Genomic DNA, 16,842 nt, shown 5'->3' on the forward strand with positions numbered 1-16,842 from the left:
GTAGGACTTCCTCTGGCCCACGGCCTCCAGGCAGAGCAGGCAGTGGGTCTCTGGCTCTGGGTCCCTGCCCACGGCCTGCCGTGGGCGATGGTGTGAGCAGAATGCCCTGTGGGGAAGAGCAAAGGGATGGGCGAGGTGCGTGGTGCTGTGCCCTTCCCTGCTGCTGAGGAGGGTGGCAGGGCAGATGTGAAGGAGCTGGAGAGGCCGCCCAGCCCTGGCTGTGCCTGTGTCTGTGCCTGGCCGCAGGCAGAGTCACAGCAGCTTCATTTCTCCTTTGCCTGAGACTGGCAGGAAGGGGACCGAAGGTGAGGATCACTCCTGGGCAGGGGCATCTGCCCTTACCTGCAGTTGCCAAAGAACTGTGTGACACATCGCCCCCGCAGGGCACAGGGCAGATGGAAGCTGCGCTCACACCTCTCGTCGCAGCAGTTGATGGCAGCGCCAAGCCTGCCACAGACATAGCATATCTGCAGAGAGCACAGCAGCCTCCATCAGCATCTGCTCAGCACCTCCACAGCCAGCCCCACGCCACTTAGCAGGGGGCAGGATGTGCCCACTGCTGTGGACACCCCCCGCAGCTCTGCCTGGCAGATGAGACTCCTGTGCTGGAGCCTCTGTGGAGCTGCCAGCAGCAGGATCTTTGTCCCAGGGCTGCTTGGTGGGGCTGGGCTTGCTTTGCTGGGGTCGTGGCTAAGCTCCTGCAAGCCTCTCCCGGCACAAATCTCCCTGTGCTTGCCAGGTCCTCACCTTCTCTGCTGCCTTGTCAATGACTCTTTGAATATCGTCAGTGGAGTAGCTCACCCACTCTGATGAGATGATAGTAGGAGAAATGCCACTGGCGAAGTACTGTAGGGGACAGAGAGCAGAGAAGTTGCTGCTGAGAAGAATGTGGCCGGGCCAGGCTGTGGGAAAGCAGGAGGGAGCCCCTAGGGCACTCACCAGGCAGAAGTCATGGGCGTACTGCCCGTGTTGCTCGCTCACAAACCCATAGAGCTCGGGGTCCAGCTGTACCTGGTGGCACAGCTGGCAGGCTGCAGGGAACAGAGAAAATGGCAGTGGGATGAGCACCTGTGTGGGGCTGACCCCAATTGCCCTCTGCCAGGCTGCAGGAGGGCAGCTTTGCTCTCACCCTGCTCCTCGGGGCTGGTGTCCATCTCGCTCCTGAACTGGTCACCGCTGAGCTTCGGAGTGTCTCTCCCACCACGGGGCTGGGGATCTCCTCCAAATGCTCTGCTGACACTGAGGGAGAAGCAGCACAGGGGTGAGGGAGCAGCAGCACACAGCAGGGCTGAGCTGTGGGGCCCACTCCTCCCTCAGCACCCCCACGCCAGGTCCTGTCCCTCTGCTGCCCTCTCCTCACCTCGCCAGGTTCAACAGACCAACAACCTGAGCTCAGAGCTGCCTTTTATAGGGCAGCTGCACAGGTCACTGTGGCCATTGTGACACTGGCACCGTTGCCATGCACGCAGCCCAGCTCTGGGCACCGATGCCCTCGCCCAGCAGCCCTGATCTGGCCCAGGAGCCGCCTGCTTGCCGCAGCTGGGGCTGCTGGTCCTGGATCCAGGGATGCAAGGAAAAGGCCCAATGGCACCTGCTGGGCTCAGGTGCCAGGGGAAGTGGAAAGGGCCCAGCCCTGCCTGGCTGTCACTGCTGGGCTCACACCTTAGTGCCGCAGTGCTCAGATCTGTTCAGCTTTCCCTTCTGCTTCAGCTCTGGGCACTGCAGGGATGTGCCCCAGAGACATCTAAGACTCCTGTATGGTTTGGCTTGGGAGGGACCAGAAAGATCATCCAGTTCCAAACCCCTGCATTGGCAAAGACACCTCCCATAGCCCAGGTTGCCACCTTCTCCTCTTCATCTCCTTCTTTCTCCTCTCCAGGGAAAGTCTGAAGCTCTTGGGGATCTGACAGAATAGAGAAGGCAGAGGTGAATGGTCCTGCACACTGCTCCTGAGGGGCCCTGGCCACAGAGCCTGGCCCCATGCCTGCCTTGGCACCCAGAAGCTCTTTACCCTGTCCTGGTGGCTTCTGTGCACTCTCTTGCACTGCGAGGGGGCCTGGCATCCTGAGGGACCGGCCTGGAAAAGGGCACAAAAGCAGCAGCTCAGGCTTCAGGCAGGAGGCAGCTGCTCCCGGCAAGCATCCCTGTGCTGTGGGCCGGGGACACTCAGGGGTCCTGCCACCACCATCTCCCCAGAGGTTAGCCCCCACCCCATGCCATGCTCAGGGTGCGTGCTCAGGCCTGCCCAGCCAGCTGCAGGGTGCCCACCTCCCACAGTGCAAGTTTCCTCTTCCTGCTGGGCTCCATATCTCACCGGGAAGTTCACAGGGAAGCAGGGAAGGTGCTGGGAGAGGGTTTGAGGCATGGGAGAAGAGCAGAAGGGCTGGGCCAGGAGCAAGGGTGAAGGGCAGCAGAGGGAGCAGGGCAGAATGGCTGTGTTGCGGCCGTTGCCAGGTGCTGGCAGGTGCAGCTGCCCAGGGCAGTCCGGTGCTGGTTGGCCAATGGGGAGCAGCGGAAGACCTGAGGTGATTGCAGCTTCGTGGCTCCCCATCAGGGAGCTTCTCCATGCCCCTCCAGATGGATGAAGGACACTTTTGTGCTTTCCTTGGAGTCTTGGGCTTGTGCCCATCAGGGCTTGGAGGGTGAGGCTGCAGCTATGGCATAGCTCCTGCAAACACCTTCTTGAAGCTTCCTCCACTCCAAAGTGGAGCTGCCTCCGGCCAAGGCTGAGCCTATCAGCACCTCTGGAGAGGACAGCAATTCTGGAGCTGTCCATGGCTGAGAGGGCTGCAGCCCACGGAAGGGACTCCTGCTTGGAGCAGCAGTTTGTGGCGGATTGTCTTCTGTGGGAGGGTCATCGCCTTTTGAAAGCATCTAGGTTGATGATGCTGAATTGCCTCAAGTAAGTTGGTGGAAAAGTCTCCTGGTGATAGTGGGTCGGTTAATCCATTGGGTAGAAGCATAGCCTACTGACAGGGCAACTTCCCAGTTTGTGACCAAAATGCTACTGGACTCATATTATAGTCAGGGAAACTGAGACATGGGGAAAGAACTTGAACAATTCACCTAGCAAAGCCCTTCTGGGGATAAGGCATGAGGCACAGCACATGGCTGCCAGACGTGCTGATAGGGGCAAACTGCAAGGCGTCCAGCACTTCCAGAGAACTGTCCTACTGCTGAAGGTCACCTCAGTCCAACAGGGTCCCCTTTTTGCAGACTCTGAAGTTCATCAAGCCACTCCTTCCTTCCTCCAGAGAGGAATACAGCCAGCCCACTCCTCTGAGGTAGGGACAGCAATGCTGAGAGGCAGCTGGCAAGTTCTGAAACTTCATTTTCAAGTTTAATAAGCATTATTTTCCAGCTCCTAAACTCCTGCTGGGAAGCACTTTCCAAACAACGAACGAGACACACAAAGGGAAATCCACTAGATTGAATTTATATATACACAAGGAAGGACTGAGAGCGCACATAGTGTTACTGGGAAGTCTTGGGTGAGATTTTGGGGTTACTGGCACCAGTAGGCATGACAATGTAACACTAGGGACCACTCGGAGGCCCTGGACAATACTGGGTAGCAGCATCAAATAATAAAACCCTGCTGGGTCTGTTCTGGGCGAACTCAATCTGAATCTGCGAACAGCTCGGGGCTAAAACTGCCCTTTGAGAGCGCCGAGCAGCGCAGTTCGCATGCGGCAGCGAGCAGTGCCCACCCGTGGCCACACGGCGGCAGCAGTGATGCTGAGAGCGCAGACACCAGCGCGCCTGCGCCGCGTCCGTAGCAACGGCAGCTCCACGGCCGCAGCATCGCGCAGGGCTGCGCTGCCGCCGACAGCGGGAGAGCGCGTTTGGGGCAATCGGCCCCAAATTAGGAGGGGAAAAGGGGAAAAAGAGAAGTGGGGGCTTGTGAAAGGGCTTCCCTGTCTGGGATAGAGATATGCTTAGAGAGGAGGGTCAACGGTTTAAATCCCTGCTATAAATAGCATTTATGGGCAGTTTGGAAACCTCCTTACAATTAGGTATTAGACTGTTTAGGCTTAGTCCTCTAGTTACAGTTATCTACAGTCTCTAGGCTGCACAGAACAGCTGCTCAGACTGACTAGGCAACGCTGGGAGTGCAGTCAGCTGGTGATCTGGATCAGGGGATTTGGTCCACCATCAGTGAGTCTGCAGAGAACACCAAGTTGGGAGCAAGCGTGGATCTTTCAGAGGGCAGGAGGGCTATGCAGAGGCACCTGGACAGGCTGGGCACTTAGGCACAGTCCAACGCCAGGAATTTTAACAAGTCCGAGTGCCAGGTTCTGCATTTGGCCGCAACAACCCCATGCAGTGCTACAGGCTGGAGACGGGGCGGCTGGAGAGCAGGCAGGCAGAGAAGGACATGGGGGTACCGGTTGACAGGCGACTGAACATGAGCCAGCAGTGTGTGCAGGTGGCCAAGAAGGCCAATGGCATCCTGGGTGGGATCAGGAGTAGTGCGACCGGGAGAACCAGGGCATTCCTTCCGATTGGCTTGAATTTGGCTACAATTTGCTCCACTAGGATCAATTCCCCTCCGCCTCCGTAGCGCATGCGCCAAATCCCTAGCAACGTGCCGCGATACAACGCGTGTGCGGAGTCCGTAGCAACGCGCCTCCCCGGTCCCGTAGCAACGAGGCGTTCTATAGATCGTGTTCCAAGGCGCAAAGACCGCGCGGCTCCACAGCGCATGCGCTGGCCCCGTTACAGCGCGGGTTTCCATCTCTCAACGCCGCTGTTGTAGTGTAGTACATACAGGCTTTTTTATTTCTAAATCCCGTTTCAGCTATAAAGGAACACACATTTGTAGCGTCTGTATAAAAACGAGAGATGTAAGTTTAAATAGCTTTTAATCTCTCTTTCCCCCTTCCCTCTTCTCCCATCCTCTACCCAGCTTTCAGGCACTTCAAGCATTCAGGGCATTTCGAGACGAGGCAGGAGCAGGGAGGATTTAGGGGGCGGCACACGCCGCTGCGACACTGCAGTGCCGGCAATTAAACACAAGGCGGCAGCACTTAGCATTGCGAGACGTCACCCGCCGCCGACCAACTGCAGTGTGGAGGAGTGAACACGAGATGGCAGCACCGAGCAGCGATGGGGCGGCACTTGTCGCCAGAGAACTGCAGTGTGCGCAAGTAAACACCGGGTGGCAGCACTGAGCAACCGGGGTGCGTGCGGAGCCGCTCGGCTGCCTCTGTGCTGAGCTTTTCATCTAAATAAATGGCTTTAGAGAAGAAGAGCAACAAACCGAACACCAGAGCCGCACACACACAAAGGAAAAGCCAGCACTTTTAATCCGTGTATACACCATTTACATTTATATGGACTGGATGATCTTAGGGTTGGAGTGGATGACCTTTGAGGTCTCTTCCAGCTGGATGTATTCTGTGAGGTTTTAAAGGCCTTTATATAATAGAGGAAAAACAGGGGAGGTCTCTCAAAGCCTTTAGCACATATCAATTAGTACATTTCTTCAGTATCTAGATAAAAATGATTTTCCTCTATTGGAAGACCTCACACTAATACTTACTGTTTCTTCAATCCCCTCCAAGAATATTCAGGCATTTCAAGCATCTCCCTTTTGAGGAGGCTGCCCACATCCCTCACTCACCTGCTGCTCTGCTGCATCGTCACCCCCCGCCCCTGCCATGACACACCATCACTCCACCCAGAACCCCCCTATTCCTTTTTATTCACCCCCCAAAAAGACACAAAATGAGGAAAACTGCCCAACCCGCAGCTCATTGCTTTTTAGCAGTTAGATACTGTACATTCCATTTCCCCACAAAGGTGAGCTCTGCTAGAGAAGTATAGGAGGGGCTGACACCCCAATTCCCACAGCCTCTGTCCTCCAGGCTGGTGACTGCCCCACAGTGGGGACCATGTAGGGGATGGTGCCATGTCTCTTGCTCAAGCTTTGCACACGCCCACTGGCAGAGTTGTTAGCAGAGTTCGAGCTCAAGCTACAAGCTCAGCTTGCCTCACAAACAGTGGCTTTGGGCTAGTCAAGGATGAGGGCTGGGCCAGCCACTAGATGTGTGCCACAGGCTCTCTATAAACCCCTCTGCCTTCTCAAAGGGAAGAGAAATGGAATAAGGGAGAGAGACTTCATAGAATTGTTTTGGTTGAAGCATCAAGCCCAACCATTAACTAAGTCTCCTTATGGACTGGAAAAGAAAACTAGACTAGCTTTAATGAAACAGCAGCAATGAAAAGGAAATGGAACAGTATTAATGAGGAAATAATGACATGTACATAGAATCACAGAATTCCAGCATGGTGGAGGTTGGAAAAGACCTCTGGAGGTCACCCACCCCCAACACTGGCTGTAAAAGTAGACTCCACAGCCTCTCTGGACATTTCTATCTGTCCAAATACATGCAAACCCAACATCAAAGTCCTGAGTCCAGGCTGGACTCTGTGAGAGGTGGGAACTGGATTCAGGAACACAGAGATTGAGATTGAAGGCAGAAGGGCAGAGTCCTTCTTGGACACCAACTCTTGACGAAGAGGTTTGACCCTGGTGATCCCTCAGCTTTCTTCCAAAAATTATGTCTGGGGTTGCAACCCCCTGATGGTCAGTTTGGGCTCACCTGTTCTGTCTGCTTCCTATTGGTCCCACCTCTGACATCTAGCACCCCAAGGTGGCACACATGTGGTGTGCCCAGAAGCAAGTCTCAGCCAGAGCCTTTTCTGCATTGCAGTCATTGGCAGGAGCTCTCCCCATCGGCTTCTGCCTGCTAGGAGCAGCCCCTGGCTGTGCAACCCTGCCCTGAGCTGCAGGGAGTGCCTCAGAGAGCAGAGCCTGAGCTGGGAAGTCAAATCCCCGAGCAGAATAGTTTTTCTGGTCTAGCTCAGACCAGGACAGCACCAGTCAAGTTTGCTGTGATTCATCCACAGCACTGGCAGGCTGATCACAGGTCTCTCTGCTTTCCCTCACACAACTCACCAGCTGTAAGAACTGCCCTTAAATCCTGCCTTTTTGAATCCCAAAAGTGACCTTTTGTCTCCACCCAATGCTCCTGAGTCTGCACCTAAGCCAAGCAAGCTCCCACCACACGGACACTTGATTTCTGTTCTGTACAGGTTTTATTTCTCATGAAGCTCATCGCTTCCATCCCAGATGCAGGCACTGCACTGCCAGTTCCGTGGCTGCTGCAGGGATCCCATGGGATTTTCTCTCCAGGGATGCTCTATTCCAGCAGCATCTCGTGGTCACAGGAGGAGTCAGCCACGCAGCCATCTGTGTGGGAAGAGATGGGAGAGCAGCAGGAATGGGGTGGCACTCACCAGCCCTTGTAGTCCCCATCACTGGGGCTGATAACTCCTTATCTCCTTCCTACATGCAGCCCACCCAGGGTTTGCAGGGAGATCTCTGTTAGCACCTCAGTTGGGGAGCAGGTTGTGATGTTTGGAGTATACATGAGCTGCCATGCTTGCTCAGCTCCTGCTACTGCATGCTGCCTGCTTTTCCCCTCCCCTCAGATGCCCCAGTCTGGTGTTGCCATGCCTGGGGTTGACATCAATCTGCCCTGAGAGGGGAAGGCCCTTTGAGAAGGGCCTGTTCTTCGATACCATAACTCCAGATCCCCTCTTATGCGTGCAGACTCCTGTGACAAGGGCCCCAGTGGGGACTTGGACCCAGACCCAGGGTGCCCTCACCAGTGCCACAGCAGATGCCAGGGGCTGCACAGCTCCCACCACTGCAGGGTTTGTGTCCCGACTCGCAGGGGGTGGGCAGAAAGTTCTCCTCCTGGCAGCGCAGAGTCTCTGAGGTGCCCATGTAACAGCCCAGCTCTTCTCCACAGCAGATGTTGGGACCAAAGCAGTGGCCCTTGTTCCTGGGCCCACAGGGCAGGCACTGCTCAGGGAAGAGGGGAGGAAAAGGGGAGGATTATTTGGGATAACACCTGGTACTGGGTTGAGCTTTTCCCTTGGTTCTTCCCTCCCTCCTGTCATCAGCTGAGAATCACAGAATTGTTTTGAGTGGAAGAAACGTTTGAGATCATCAAGTCCAACCCCTAACCCAGCACTGCCAGGTCACCACCAAACCGTGTCCTTCAGCACCACATCTCCATGGCTTTTAAACCCCTCCAGGGATGGGGACGCAATCACTGTGTTGGGCAGCCTGGTCCAGGGCTTCACAACCCTTCTGGGGGAGGAATTGCTCCTCATGTCCAACCTAAACTCCCCTAGGACAACTTAAGGCCATTTCCTCTTGTCCTATCACTTGTTACTTAGGAGACAGGACCGAAACCTACCTGCCTCCAAGCTCCTTTCAGGACATTGTAGAGAGCAATGAGATCTGCCCTTAGCCTCCTGGCTGAACATCCCCAAGTCCAGCTGCTCCTCACCTGCCCTGTTCTCCAGACCCTTCCCCAGCTTTGTTGCCTTTCTCTGGACCTGCTCCAGCCCCTCAATGTCCTTCTTGGAGTAAGTGTCCTAAAACAGAACCCAGTACTTCAGGTGTGGTCTCACCAGCTATGAATACAGGGAGACCTCCTTGCCCTCCTGGCCATGCTATTGCTGATTCAGCCTAGGACACTGGTGGCCTCCTTGACCACCTGGGCACATGCTGGCTCATCTTCAGCCACTGTTGACCAACACCCCCATGTCCTTTTCCACCAGGCAATTCCCAGCCACTGCCCCAAGCCTGGAGCATTCATGGGGTTGTTGTGACCCAGGTGCGGGACCCAAGACTTGTTGAGTCTCATCCCATTGGCTTTGGCCTATCAGTCTTCCCCAGACCAATCCCACATGCTCCTCCAGGAGCATCTGAGATGGGAAATGCCATCCTGGTCCTCTCCACCCACCTCTGCTCTTCTTCAGGGAATGCTCAGTGCTGGGCTTGTCCCACCATGGGATGACAGTGTCAGCAAGCCCTGGGAAGGTTGGAAGAGGGAAAGGAGTGGGTTAGGAGACCTACCTTTCTAATGTCCATGTCCAGGACAGCACGTTTGCCCCCGATGGGGCAGTTCTGGATGTAGCAAGCAGAGGAGAGAGCCAGGAGCCCCAGGAGGCAGACGGCGAGCACCTTGCAGGGCATGTCTGTGGCCTCAGGGAGCTGTTTGGGTTCTCCTCCTGTGAGTGGCCCCATTTATATAGCACTGGCTGCTGCTTACACATGCTGGCACCAGCGTCACCCATGTCCCTTAAAAACCACAAGGCATTGCTTTCCACACCAAAGGGCTCTGCTAATAGCTGGAGGTCAAGGATGTGAGGTTAAGGCCAAGGTGTTGGTTTTTCTCCTCGCTGATGACTCCAAAGCGTGGCGGGGGGAACCATGTGCAGGCTGTAGATGCTGCTAGGGGATCCATTCTCTTCTCTGCCAAGTGCTCAGGGCTGCTAAGTTGTGGCTTGTCACTCTGAGTCCTGTTTGGAACCCTGCTGGAGTGGGTTGGGATGAAGGAAGCCTGGTGGGACCTGTCTTCCCAGGAGTGGGGTAAGCAGGGTCTTTGTGCATCCTTTGACTTCAAATCCCTTCTTATGGGGGAGAAACCAAACCTGTATCCTCCTCCAGGAACATCTGGGGTGAGAAGCACCATATTGGTTCTTTCCACCTGTCTCTTTCCACCTTTGGGGCATGCTCAGTGCAGGGCTTGTCCTGCTCTGGCACGGCAGTGACATCTTCATCAGCATCTAGCATCTCCAGAGGGGCTTGAAAACCCCAAACCTCCTTGCAAAAGGCCTGAAACCCCCACGCTTCCCTATTGCTTCTGCTTGGAGCTTGAACATAATGTCTGCAGCATGCTGTCAGCAGGCAAAGGACCTTCTGGAGAAACCACACTGAAGAATGGGGCTGGAGGCTGATGCAATGGGGCAGGGTCCTGCTCCTTCCTTGCCTTCGTTACAGCAATTATGAGCTTGCTGCCTTGAATAAATTCCTGTGCTGCAGACACCTCTGAAGATCCACCAAGGCCATCACCCCAGCCCCACCAGCGCCTGCTTAATTGGGTATTAGGCAGCCAGGAGCCCAGGAGCTGCAACCTCTTCTTGTCCCTTCTGCATTGCTTCCAAATCTGCCACTTAGTGTGGCCACAGTGGCCAGTGGTGAGGGCAGCCAGGTCCTCCTCAGTTGCCCAAGGTCAGGAGTCCTGGTCTTGGGGGACAAGCTGAGTGCCAGGGTCCATGTTAATGGGCTGGAAAACAGGGCTCAGTATCTGCCCCGTGACATCCCAGCAGCTCAGCCATGCTGCCATGATGCTGCAGGTGAAGGAGAAAAATTACCACCCCAGAGCCCCTGCAGCCAGGCTGGTGGTGTCTGGACCCCCATGAGCAGGGCTGTGATGTGTCTCAGGGAGACAAAGGTGAAAGAAGAGCCCCCTTACCTGTCAGCTCCTGGTGCTTCGTGGACACCTGACACCCTGATGTCAAGGTTTCCTTCAGCTTGCAGCATCATCCCTGCTCAGTGGCACATCCTCCAGGCTGCAGGAGATCATGAGGTTCGTATCCTGCACCCCTGCACAGCCTGAGTGCCAGGGCTGGACTCAACAGCCTTATTTCTTCATCCCATGGGTGTCCAGCTTGCAGTCACCCATCATTACTGGTGTTGCCTTTTCCCCATGATTTTGGGGGTGATTGCAGAACTCTCCCCTCCACAGGGCTGGGATAAGACATTTGTTGTGGGAACCAGGGGGGGTTAGCTCTACACCCCCTTTGAGGTGTGGAGAGCTAACATAGTCAGGATGGGTCCTGCTGGCTTGAAGGAGCTCCACCTCCCTGGAGGTACCCTGGAGGTGAAAGAACCAGGGGGATGACCCTTCCCATTGGTGGCTGGAGGAGACCAGTTTGGTGGGCAGAGGTGGGGAATGATGAGGCCAGTCCCAAAGGCTAGGCTGGGAACACAAATCTCTCCACTCCTGTGAGATTTGGGTGCTTTTCCTTACTTTTCATCATTCTATAGCAGATGTGGCTTGAAGCCTCCTGTGGTGCTGGTTCCTGAAGGCAAAGAGAGCCCAACTGTGCTCCAAAGAGAGGGTTTGGCCAAGAGGTAATACAGTGGTGGCACATCTCAGACCTCCTCAGTCTCCTGGGGCTGGGGGCCCTGGGAGGCTCAGCAGCCATGGGTGCTGCTGGGGCTCCTGGGCTGGGACACCTTCCAACCTGGTTGATTCTGTGATTCTATGATGGGCACATCCCACAGGCCAGCATCACCTAAACTTCTTTCCAGTAGTGCTGTGAGGATGGGAGAAAATCCTACCCCCTGCCCACCAAAATCACTGCAGATGGACACCAAATCTCACAGGGCTGGGGAGGATTCGGGGAGGGGAGAATGAAGACCAAACAACTTCCAACCCCACTAACCTCCAAACCCCTCATCTCTCATCTCCAAGCCTGGGTGGGTCTCCTGGAGCCTCAGATCCAGCACTCAAGACGAAGCCATTACAGTGCACAAGGACTTTTATTGGGTCTTGTATTTACACGGTTGGGGCGGAGGGACGGTGGCAGTGACACTGAGTGCCCCTGCTCAGAGGAGGGGATGCTTGCCCTGCTGCTGCCGATTCGCTAAGTGCATCAGCTTGAGAAGCAGATCTCCGGCTGAGCTGTCCAGCACTGTCAGGTTCTTCTCGGCTGCCTCCTGAGCCCCATCGCTGTCCTCATCCAGGCAGCCAGCGTCCATGGCACAGGTTTCTTCAGCAGAAAGCAAAATGTCAGGACAGGTTGCCTAGGACTTGCTTTACTCTCATGTTAGGATGAGCTTGGTGGCACTTGGAGGTGTCCACACAGCTCATGCTCCAGCTCTGTCCCTCCTGTTGAGTAGGGATGGGCTTTTCCAGGCACACTGTGGGGGTTGCCCGTGCCTGACTGGGATGTATCTGGTGGTGGAGACTTGAGAAGGAGCTCTGAGCCCAATCCTTACCAGAACATCACGAAATCATGGCACGGGCTGGGTGGGAAGGGACCTTTAAAGGTCATCCAGTCCACCCCCCTTGCAGCCAGCAGGGGCTTCTGCAACTAGAGCAGGCTGCTCAGAGCCCAAACAACCTGACCTGGAATGGATTCAGGGATGGGACATCTCCCACCTCTCTGGGCAACCCGGGCCAGGGTCTCAGCAGCCTCATAGTGAAGAGTTAATTCCTTATTTCACAGACTCATAGAAACCTGAATCTGTTATCCCCAAATACTGCCAGATGGAACCAGCACAGCTGCCGCTCCATGCCTCAATTTCTTTACTGCAAGATGAAGCTTAACTTGAGCCCTGACCCATGGCATCCCCACCCCACATGGTCCCAAGATCCTTCCCCAGCCTCTGCCCGCCCTGCCGCCCCCCAGCACCCTGCCTTACCGGCCGTGCAGCAGATGCCAGGCGCGGCACAGCGCCCCCCCGCGCCGCAGGGCTGCCTGCCAGCCTGGCAGGGTGAAGGCAGGTAGTCTTCCTCAGCACATCGCTGCGTCTCGGCCGTGCCCAGGTAGCAGCCCAGCTCTGTGCCGCAGCAGATGCCAGGGCCAAAGCAGTTGCCTCTGTTCCCCGGGCCACAGGGCATGCACTGGGGGAAGGAGCCGCATGAGTACCCCAAAAACTAGGGGTGCACCCCGTTTGCACCCTGCTTATGTTCCAGACTAGTCCCCCCCCGTGCCTCTGCAGTCCTTGGCACTGTCATGCTGCCTTGAGGTGACCCTTCTTGTCCCCATCACCAGCAGCATGGCCTCGTGCTGCAGTGCTAGCCCCACTATGGATGCTTCCCATTGGCCCCTGTGTGCCTCCTGTGCCACGGGGGTGTCCTGTCCCCCTGCTCCCCACCTAGGATGGAAGGATAGGGCAAGTTTGATCCCTCCTTGAGGTGCCCACAGTGTTTCAGAGGTGATCCTTCCTCTGCCACCACTCCACTGTAATGCTCTTCCCAAAACTGGAGCTCACCACTCTGCTTGAGGGAGTGTGAGTCAGGGTACCCTCTGCCCGCCCACCCCCCCAGCTGCTTTGTACCCCCAAAACTGCCAAGGCCCCATCCCACCCAGTACCTGTCGCAGGGCTGTGTCAGCCAGGGCCCGCTTGCCGCCCCGGGGGCAGTTCTGGATGTAGCAGGCTGAGGAGAGGGCGAGGAGGCAGAGGAAGCAGAGGGGCAGCGAAGGCTCTGCCATGGCCAGAGGTGCCTGCAGCTGTGCCACCACGCGTGCCGGGGAAGCTGCCTGCACTGCCACTCACTCCGCATCTGCCCTGTGCTGCGCCAGCCGTTATTTATGCTGCTGTGGCCCCTTCCCAGGGGAGGAGGAGGGCTGGATTGTTTTTTTGTTGGGTTGGGTTGTTTTTTTCCCCTTGTCTATTTTTTTCCCAAATCACGTCCAAACGGATCTGTAATTGAGGTGATTCAGTGCAGGAGTGCAAACGGCAGCACTCGGGGCTACTGGGTCCCACCCAGGAGATACAGCAGCTCCAAGGGGCATGGTGTGCCCCAGGGATGGCCCAGGGAGGGCACTGGAGGGAGAGAGCGCAGTGCTGGGGAGGAAGAGTGGTTTGGAAGGTGCTGGTTTGTGATGCAGGTTTGGGGAGGGATGCCATTTGCAGAGGTGTTTGTTCAGAAGGGTTGAGGAAGGGCTGTTGTTTTGGAGGCTGATGGTTTGGGGGGGACAAGGGTTTGACAAGTGGTGTACATTTAGAAGGTGCTGGTTTGGGGGGGGGTGATGGTTTGAAGGATATTGCTCAGGTCTGGTCAGAGGCTTGGAAGTGATGCTCATTCAGAAGGTTGTGGTTCAAAGAGGGTTGTTGGTTTGGAGGATACTGATTTGGGAGAGGATGCTGAAGGGAAATGATGGGGACAAGGCTGGAGGAGAACTGGGGTGCACAAAGACACACCTAAACCCAGGGACTGGCACCAGCATGTAGAATAGGACCCTGTCACACCCTGGGCCCAAAGGCTGTTTCTCTCCTCCAAGAAACAAGAAAGAAGAGAAAGCAATGACAGACGGAGGGAGGAAAAGGCAAATAAAAGCATCTATGAGTCTGCCATTGACCCTCCTCTTGGCACTCAGTAGGTGTCACCTGTGCTGAGACCTGCACACTCATGTCATGAATGAGCTGTCAGAAATGTCAGCACAAGGCAAACAACAGCAATTACTCTTCCTGCTGTCCACTAGTGGGGGTGAAATCCCTCCCCATGCCATAGAATCATCTAATGAACCATCCATACATCCATCCTGCCCTTTCTTGTATGCTCTTTTACCCACCAAAAAGCCCAGAAGCCCCCTAAAAGGCAGGACCTTCACTCCCAGGTTGAAATATCCCTCCAGAATCACAGGACATTCCGGATGCTCTTCACAGCCGTGCCAAGGGTGACCTCAGCAATGAGCAATTAACGTGCAGGGGAGCGTTGAGGACCTCGTGAGCTCCCCCCGCAGTAGCATTGGGGCTGGCTCACAATGGGAAGGGTTTGTTGGGGGGTACCAGTAGGGTCAAGGGTGGGCAGTGTGGGGGTGCTTCCATCTGTGGGCCAGCCTCTGGGGTGATTTTCAACCTTTTAGCCTACCCTGAAATCATCTTCATCAAAGGCAGGGAACTGAGGCAGAGGACCATAAAACTCACCTAGGCATCAGTCGGGGTGGATGTAGCCCAGCTGTTTCCCACCCTTGGCAGCATCCCTTGCTCTCTCACTCTCCTGAGCAGCCCTTTGCTGCTGTGTCTGTGACCCAGGCTGACTCAGCTGCAGTTGGAGTGAGTTAGTGACACCCTGGGTATGGAAGGGGTTGCTTGTCTGCTTGAGCATCCCAAAGATCAAGCTGCGATCCACCCTGGCAGAGCCAAAATGTTTTGTAAAGCAAATGAGTGCTGTGCTCTGCAGGCACCAGAGAGGGCTTTTGTAGTGGGATGAGGGGGGCTGGAGGGGAATGAACCCCAGAGTGTTGATCTCCACCCAGGGGAAACTGAGATGGACAGGAGGAAGGGGCAGTTCTGTGAGTCCCATCCTGCTCCCGTCTTGTGCTCTGTGATTTTGGAGGGATATTTCAACCTGGGAGTGAAGGTCCTGCTTTTTAGGGGGCTTCTGGGCTCTTTGATGGGTAAAAGGGAGAGCATACAAGAAAGCTGAGGAGGGACTTTTTACAAGGGCTTGTAGTGGCAGGATGAGGGGGGGGAGGGGGTGTGAGGCTCTAAGAGAGGAGATTGAGGCAGAAGATTAGGAAGAAATTCTTTCCAGTGAGGGTGGTGAGACACTGGAAGAGGTTGCCCAGGAAAGTTGTGGATGTCCCCTGCCTGGAGGTGTTCAAGGCCAGGTTGGATGAGGCCTGAAGCAACCTGGACTAGTGGAAGGTGTCCTTGCCCATAGCAGGGCAGTTGGACTAGATGACATTTGAAGGTGCCTTCCATTCCAATCCACTCTGTGATTCTCTGCTTTGCCCTCCCAAGAGGGCTGAAGATAACTGCAGCCCCTGACTCAGATCTCCAAGCGAGCAGGGGAGCATCAAGCTCCCAAATGTGCCGCATGACGTGGGGCAGCCGTCAGCAGCTCTAATGACCAACATTAGCCTCACCGGCCACACTTTCCCATCCAAACCCATCCCTTCACAGCAGGAGCCAGAACCCACTTTGCACTGCAGGCCTGAGGAGAATGCAAAACCCCTTGGTTGGGAAAAAACTTTTCTTTACAAGAAGCCCAAATGTCAGCTCTAAATTGAGTATCACACACTCGTGCTCTGTCTCTTCATTACTGTATCGTAAAATTACATTAGCTGGGGGATGATCTGCATTCAAATGACTCTGTGTCTGGAATGATAACGTGGGAATATCAGATTAAAATGCAATTATGCTCTTTAAAGTCAAAGAAGGTTAATAAAATGTTTTTTCCAAGTTGCAGAGGCAAAACTGCAGCCACAACTCAGAATCACTTATGGACATCAAAGGGAGGATGAAGGGGGAAAGGGGGAAACATGGGGAGGCACAGAATGTGTACAAAACATCAAAAGGGGAGTTTGGGAAGGAAGAAAATATTGGTGGGGGCTCATTTGGGTTGAGTCATTAAAGAAGTAATCTCAGGACTTTTACAGGGCCGGGAGCATCTCTGCTGGGTGGTGACACTGACTAGTACCCAGCCACAGCCCTGCAGTGATGCTGACATCCCCACATTCAGGTCCTGCTTGATGCCTAGAGGCTGCTTGAATCTGTAGCTCCAAGCCTCCCCAACACCAGGCATGAGGTCCCTGCTCTTCCCCAGGCTCTTCCCAGGGCCCCAGAGGAACCCCCCTTTGTTAGTGCTGATCTAACGACATGCAAGGTGGGCGAGGTGGACACTGTGGCATTCATCACTCATGTTAGCTGCTGCTGCTGCCTCCCACCCAGTCTGTCTCTGCTGCTGCAGGAAAGCCCTAAAGACCTGCCATGTAGTGGGGAGTGGGCAGCAGCCTCAAATCCATCTCCCCCCAGTCCTTCTGCTCAGCAAAAATACAGCCCAGGCTCTTCCTATTCACCAGCAAAGGGGCTGGGGCCCAACAGAGAGGCTCAGCCATAGAGCCTCAGCACTTCATAGAGTCATAGAAAGGGATCTCTAGAGATCATTGAGTCCAACGCCCCTGGCAAAGCAGGGTGATCCTAGAGCAGGTCACAGAGGAACATGTCCATATGGGTCTACAAAGTCTCAAGAGAAGGAGACTCCACAAGGTCTCTGGGCAGCCTACTCCAGGTCTCCAGCACCCTCACACCAAACAAGTTTCTGCAGATGCTGAGTTGGAACTTTCTGGGTTCTGGTTTGTATCCATTTTATCACAGGACACCCCTGTAGAGTCTGCCCCTATTCTTGTCCCTAACCCCTCAGGTATTTGTAAACATTAACAAGATCCCCTCTCAGCCTTCTCCAGGCTAAACAGACACAGGTCTCTTACGCTTTCCTCATCAGCCATGTT

General features: G+C 55.2%; 2 protein-coding genes across 2 annotated transcripts; both read right to left on the reverse strand.

Annotated features, from left to right (window-relative positions):
• Positions 1-7,095: 7,095 nt before the first annotated feature.
• LOC135179735 (neurophysin 1-like) lies at positions 7,096-9,075 on the reverse strand. The gene is made up of 3 exons (XM_064151792.1): positions 8,942-9,075; positions 7,678-7,876; positions 7,096-7,258 (listed from the first exon to the last, which is right to left on the reverse strand). The coding sequence occupies exons 1-3, from the start codon at positions 9,059-9,061 to the stop codon at positions 7,209-7,211; spliced, it is 369 nt and encodes a 122-aa protein (XP_064007862.1). The 5' UTR covers positions 9,062-9,075; the 3' UTR covers positions 7,096-7,208.
• Positions 9,076-11,397: 2,322 nt separating this feature from the next.
• Positions 11,398-13,180, reverse strand: LOC135179736 (vasotocin-neurophysin VT). The gene is made up of 3 exons (XM_064151793.1): positions 12,976-13,180; positions 12,302-12,503; positions 11,398-11,646 (listed from the first exon to the last, which is right to left on the reverse strand). Exons 1-3 carry the CDS (start codon positions 13,093-13,095, stop codon positions 11,483-11,485), a joined length of 486 nt encoding a protein of 161 aa, XP_064007863.1. The 5' UTR covers positions 13,096-13,180; the 3' UTR covers positions 11,398-11,482.
• Positions 13,181-16,842: the final 3,662 nt, after the last annotated feature.

The sequence above is a fragment of the Pogoniulus pusillus genome, chromosome 11 (assembly GCF_015220805.1).
Source record: "Pogoniulus pusillus isolate bPogPus1 chromosome 11, bPogPus1.pri, whole genome shotgun sequence".
NCBI classification, from domain to species: Eukaryota; Metazoa; Chordata; class Aves; order Piciformes; family Lybiidae; genus Pogoniulus; species Pogoniulus pusillus.

Bases quoted from the DNA above. Each gene is read 5' to 3' on its own strand.
- LOC135179735 (XM_064151792.1), bottom strand. From the start codon at position 9,061: ATGCCCTGCAAGGTGCTCGCCGTCTGCCTCCTGGGGCTCCTGGCTCTC. The intron at 7,877-8,941 runs GTAGGTCTCCTA...TTCCCTGAGCAG, and splicing joins TGGACATGGACATTAGAAAG to TGCCTGCCCTGTGGGCCCAG. The intron at 7,259-7,677 runs GTGAGGGCACCC...CTTCCCACACAG, and splicing joins TGGCATCTGCTGTGGCACTG to ATGGCTGCGTGGCTGACTCC.
- LOC135179736 (XM_064151793.1), bottom strand. From the start codon at position 13,095: ATGGCAGAGCCTTCGCTGCCCCTCTGCTTCCTCTGCCTCCTCGCCCTC. The intron at 12,504-12,975 runs GTACTGGGTGGG...TCCTTCCCCCAG, and splicing joins CTGACACAGCCCTGCGACAG to TGCATGCCCTGTGGCCCGGG. The intron at 11,647-12,301 runs GTAAGGCAGGGT...TTTCTGCTGAAG, and splicing joins TGGCATCTGCTGCACGGCCG to AAACCTGTGCCATGGACGCT.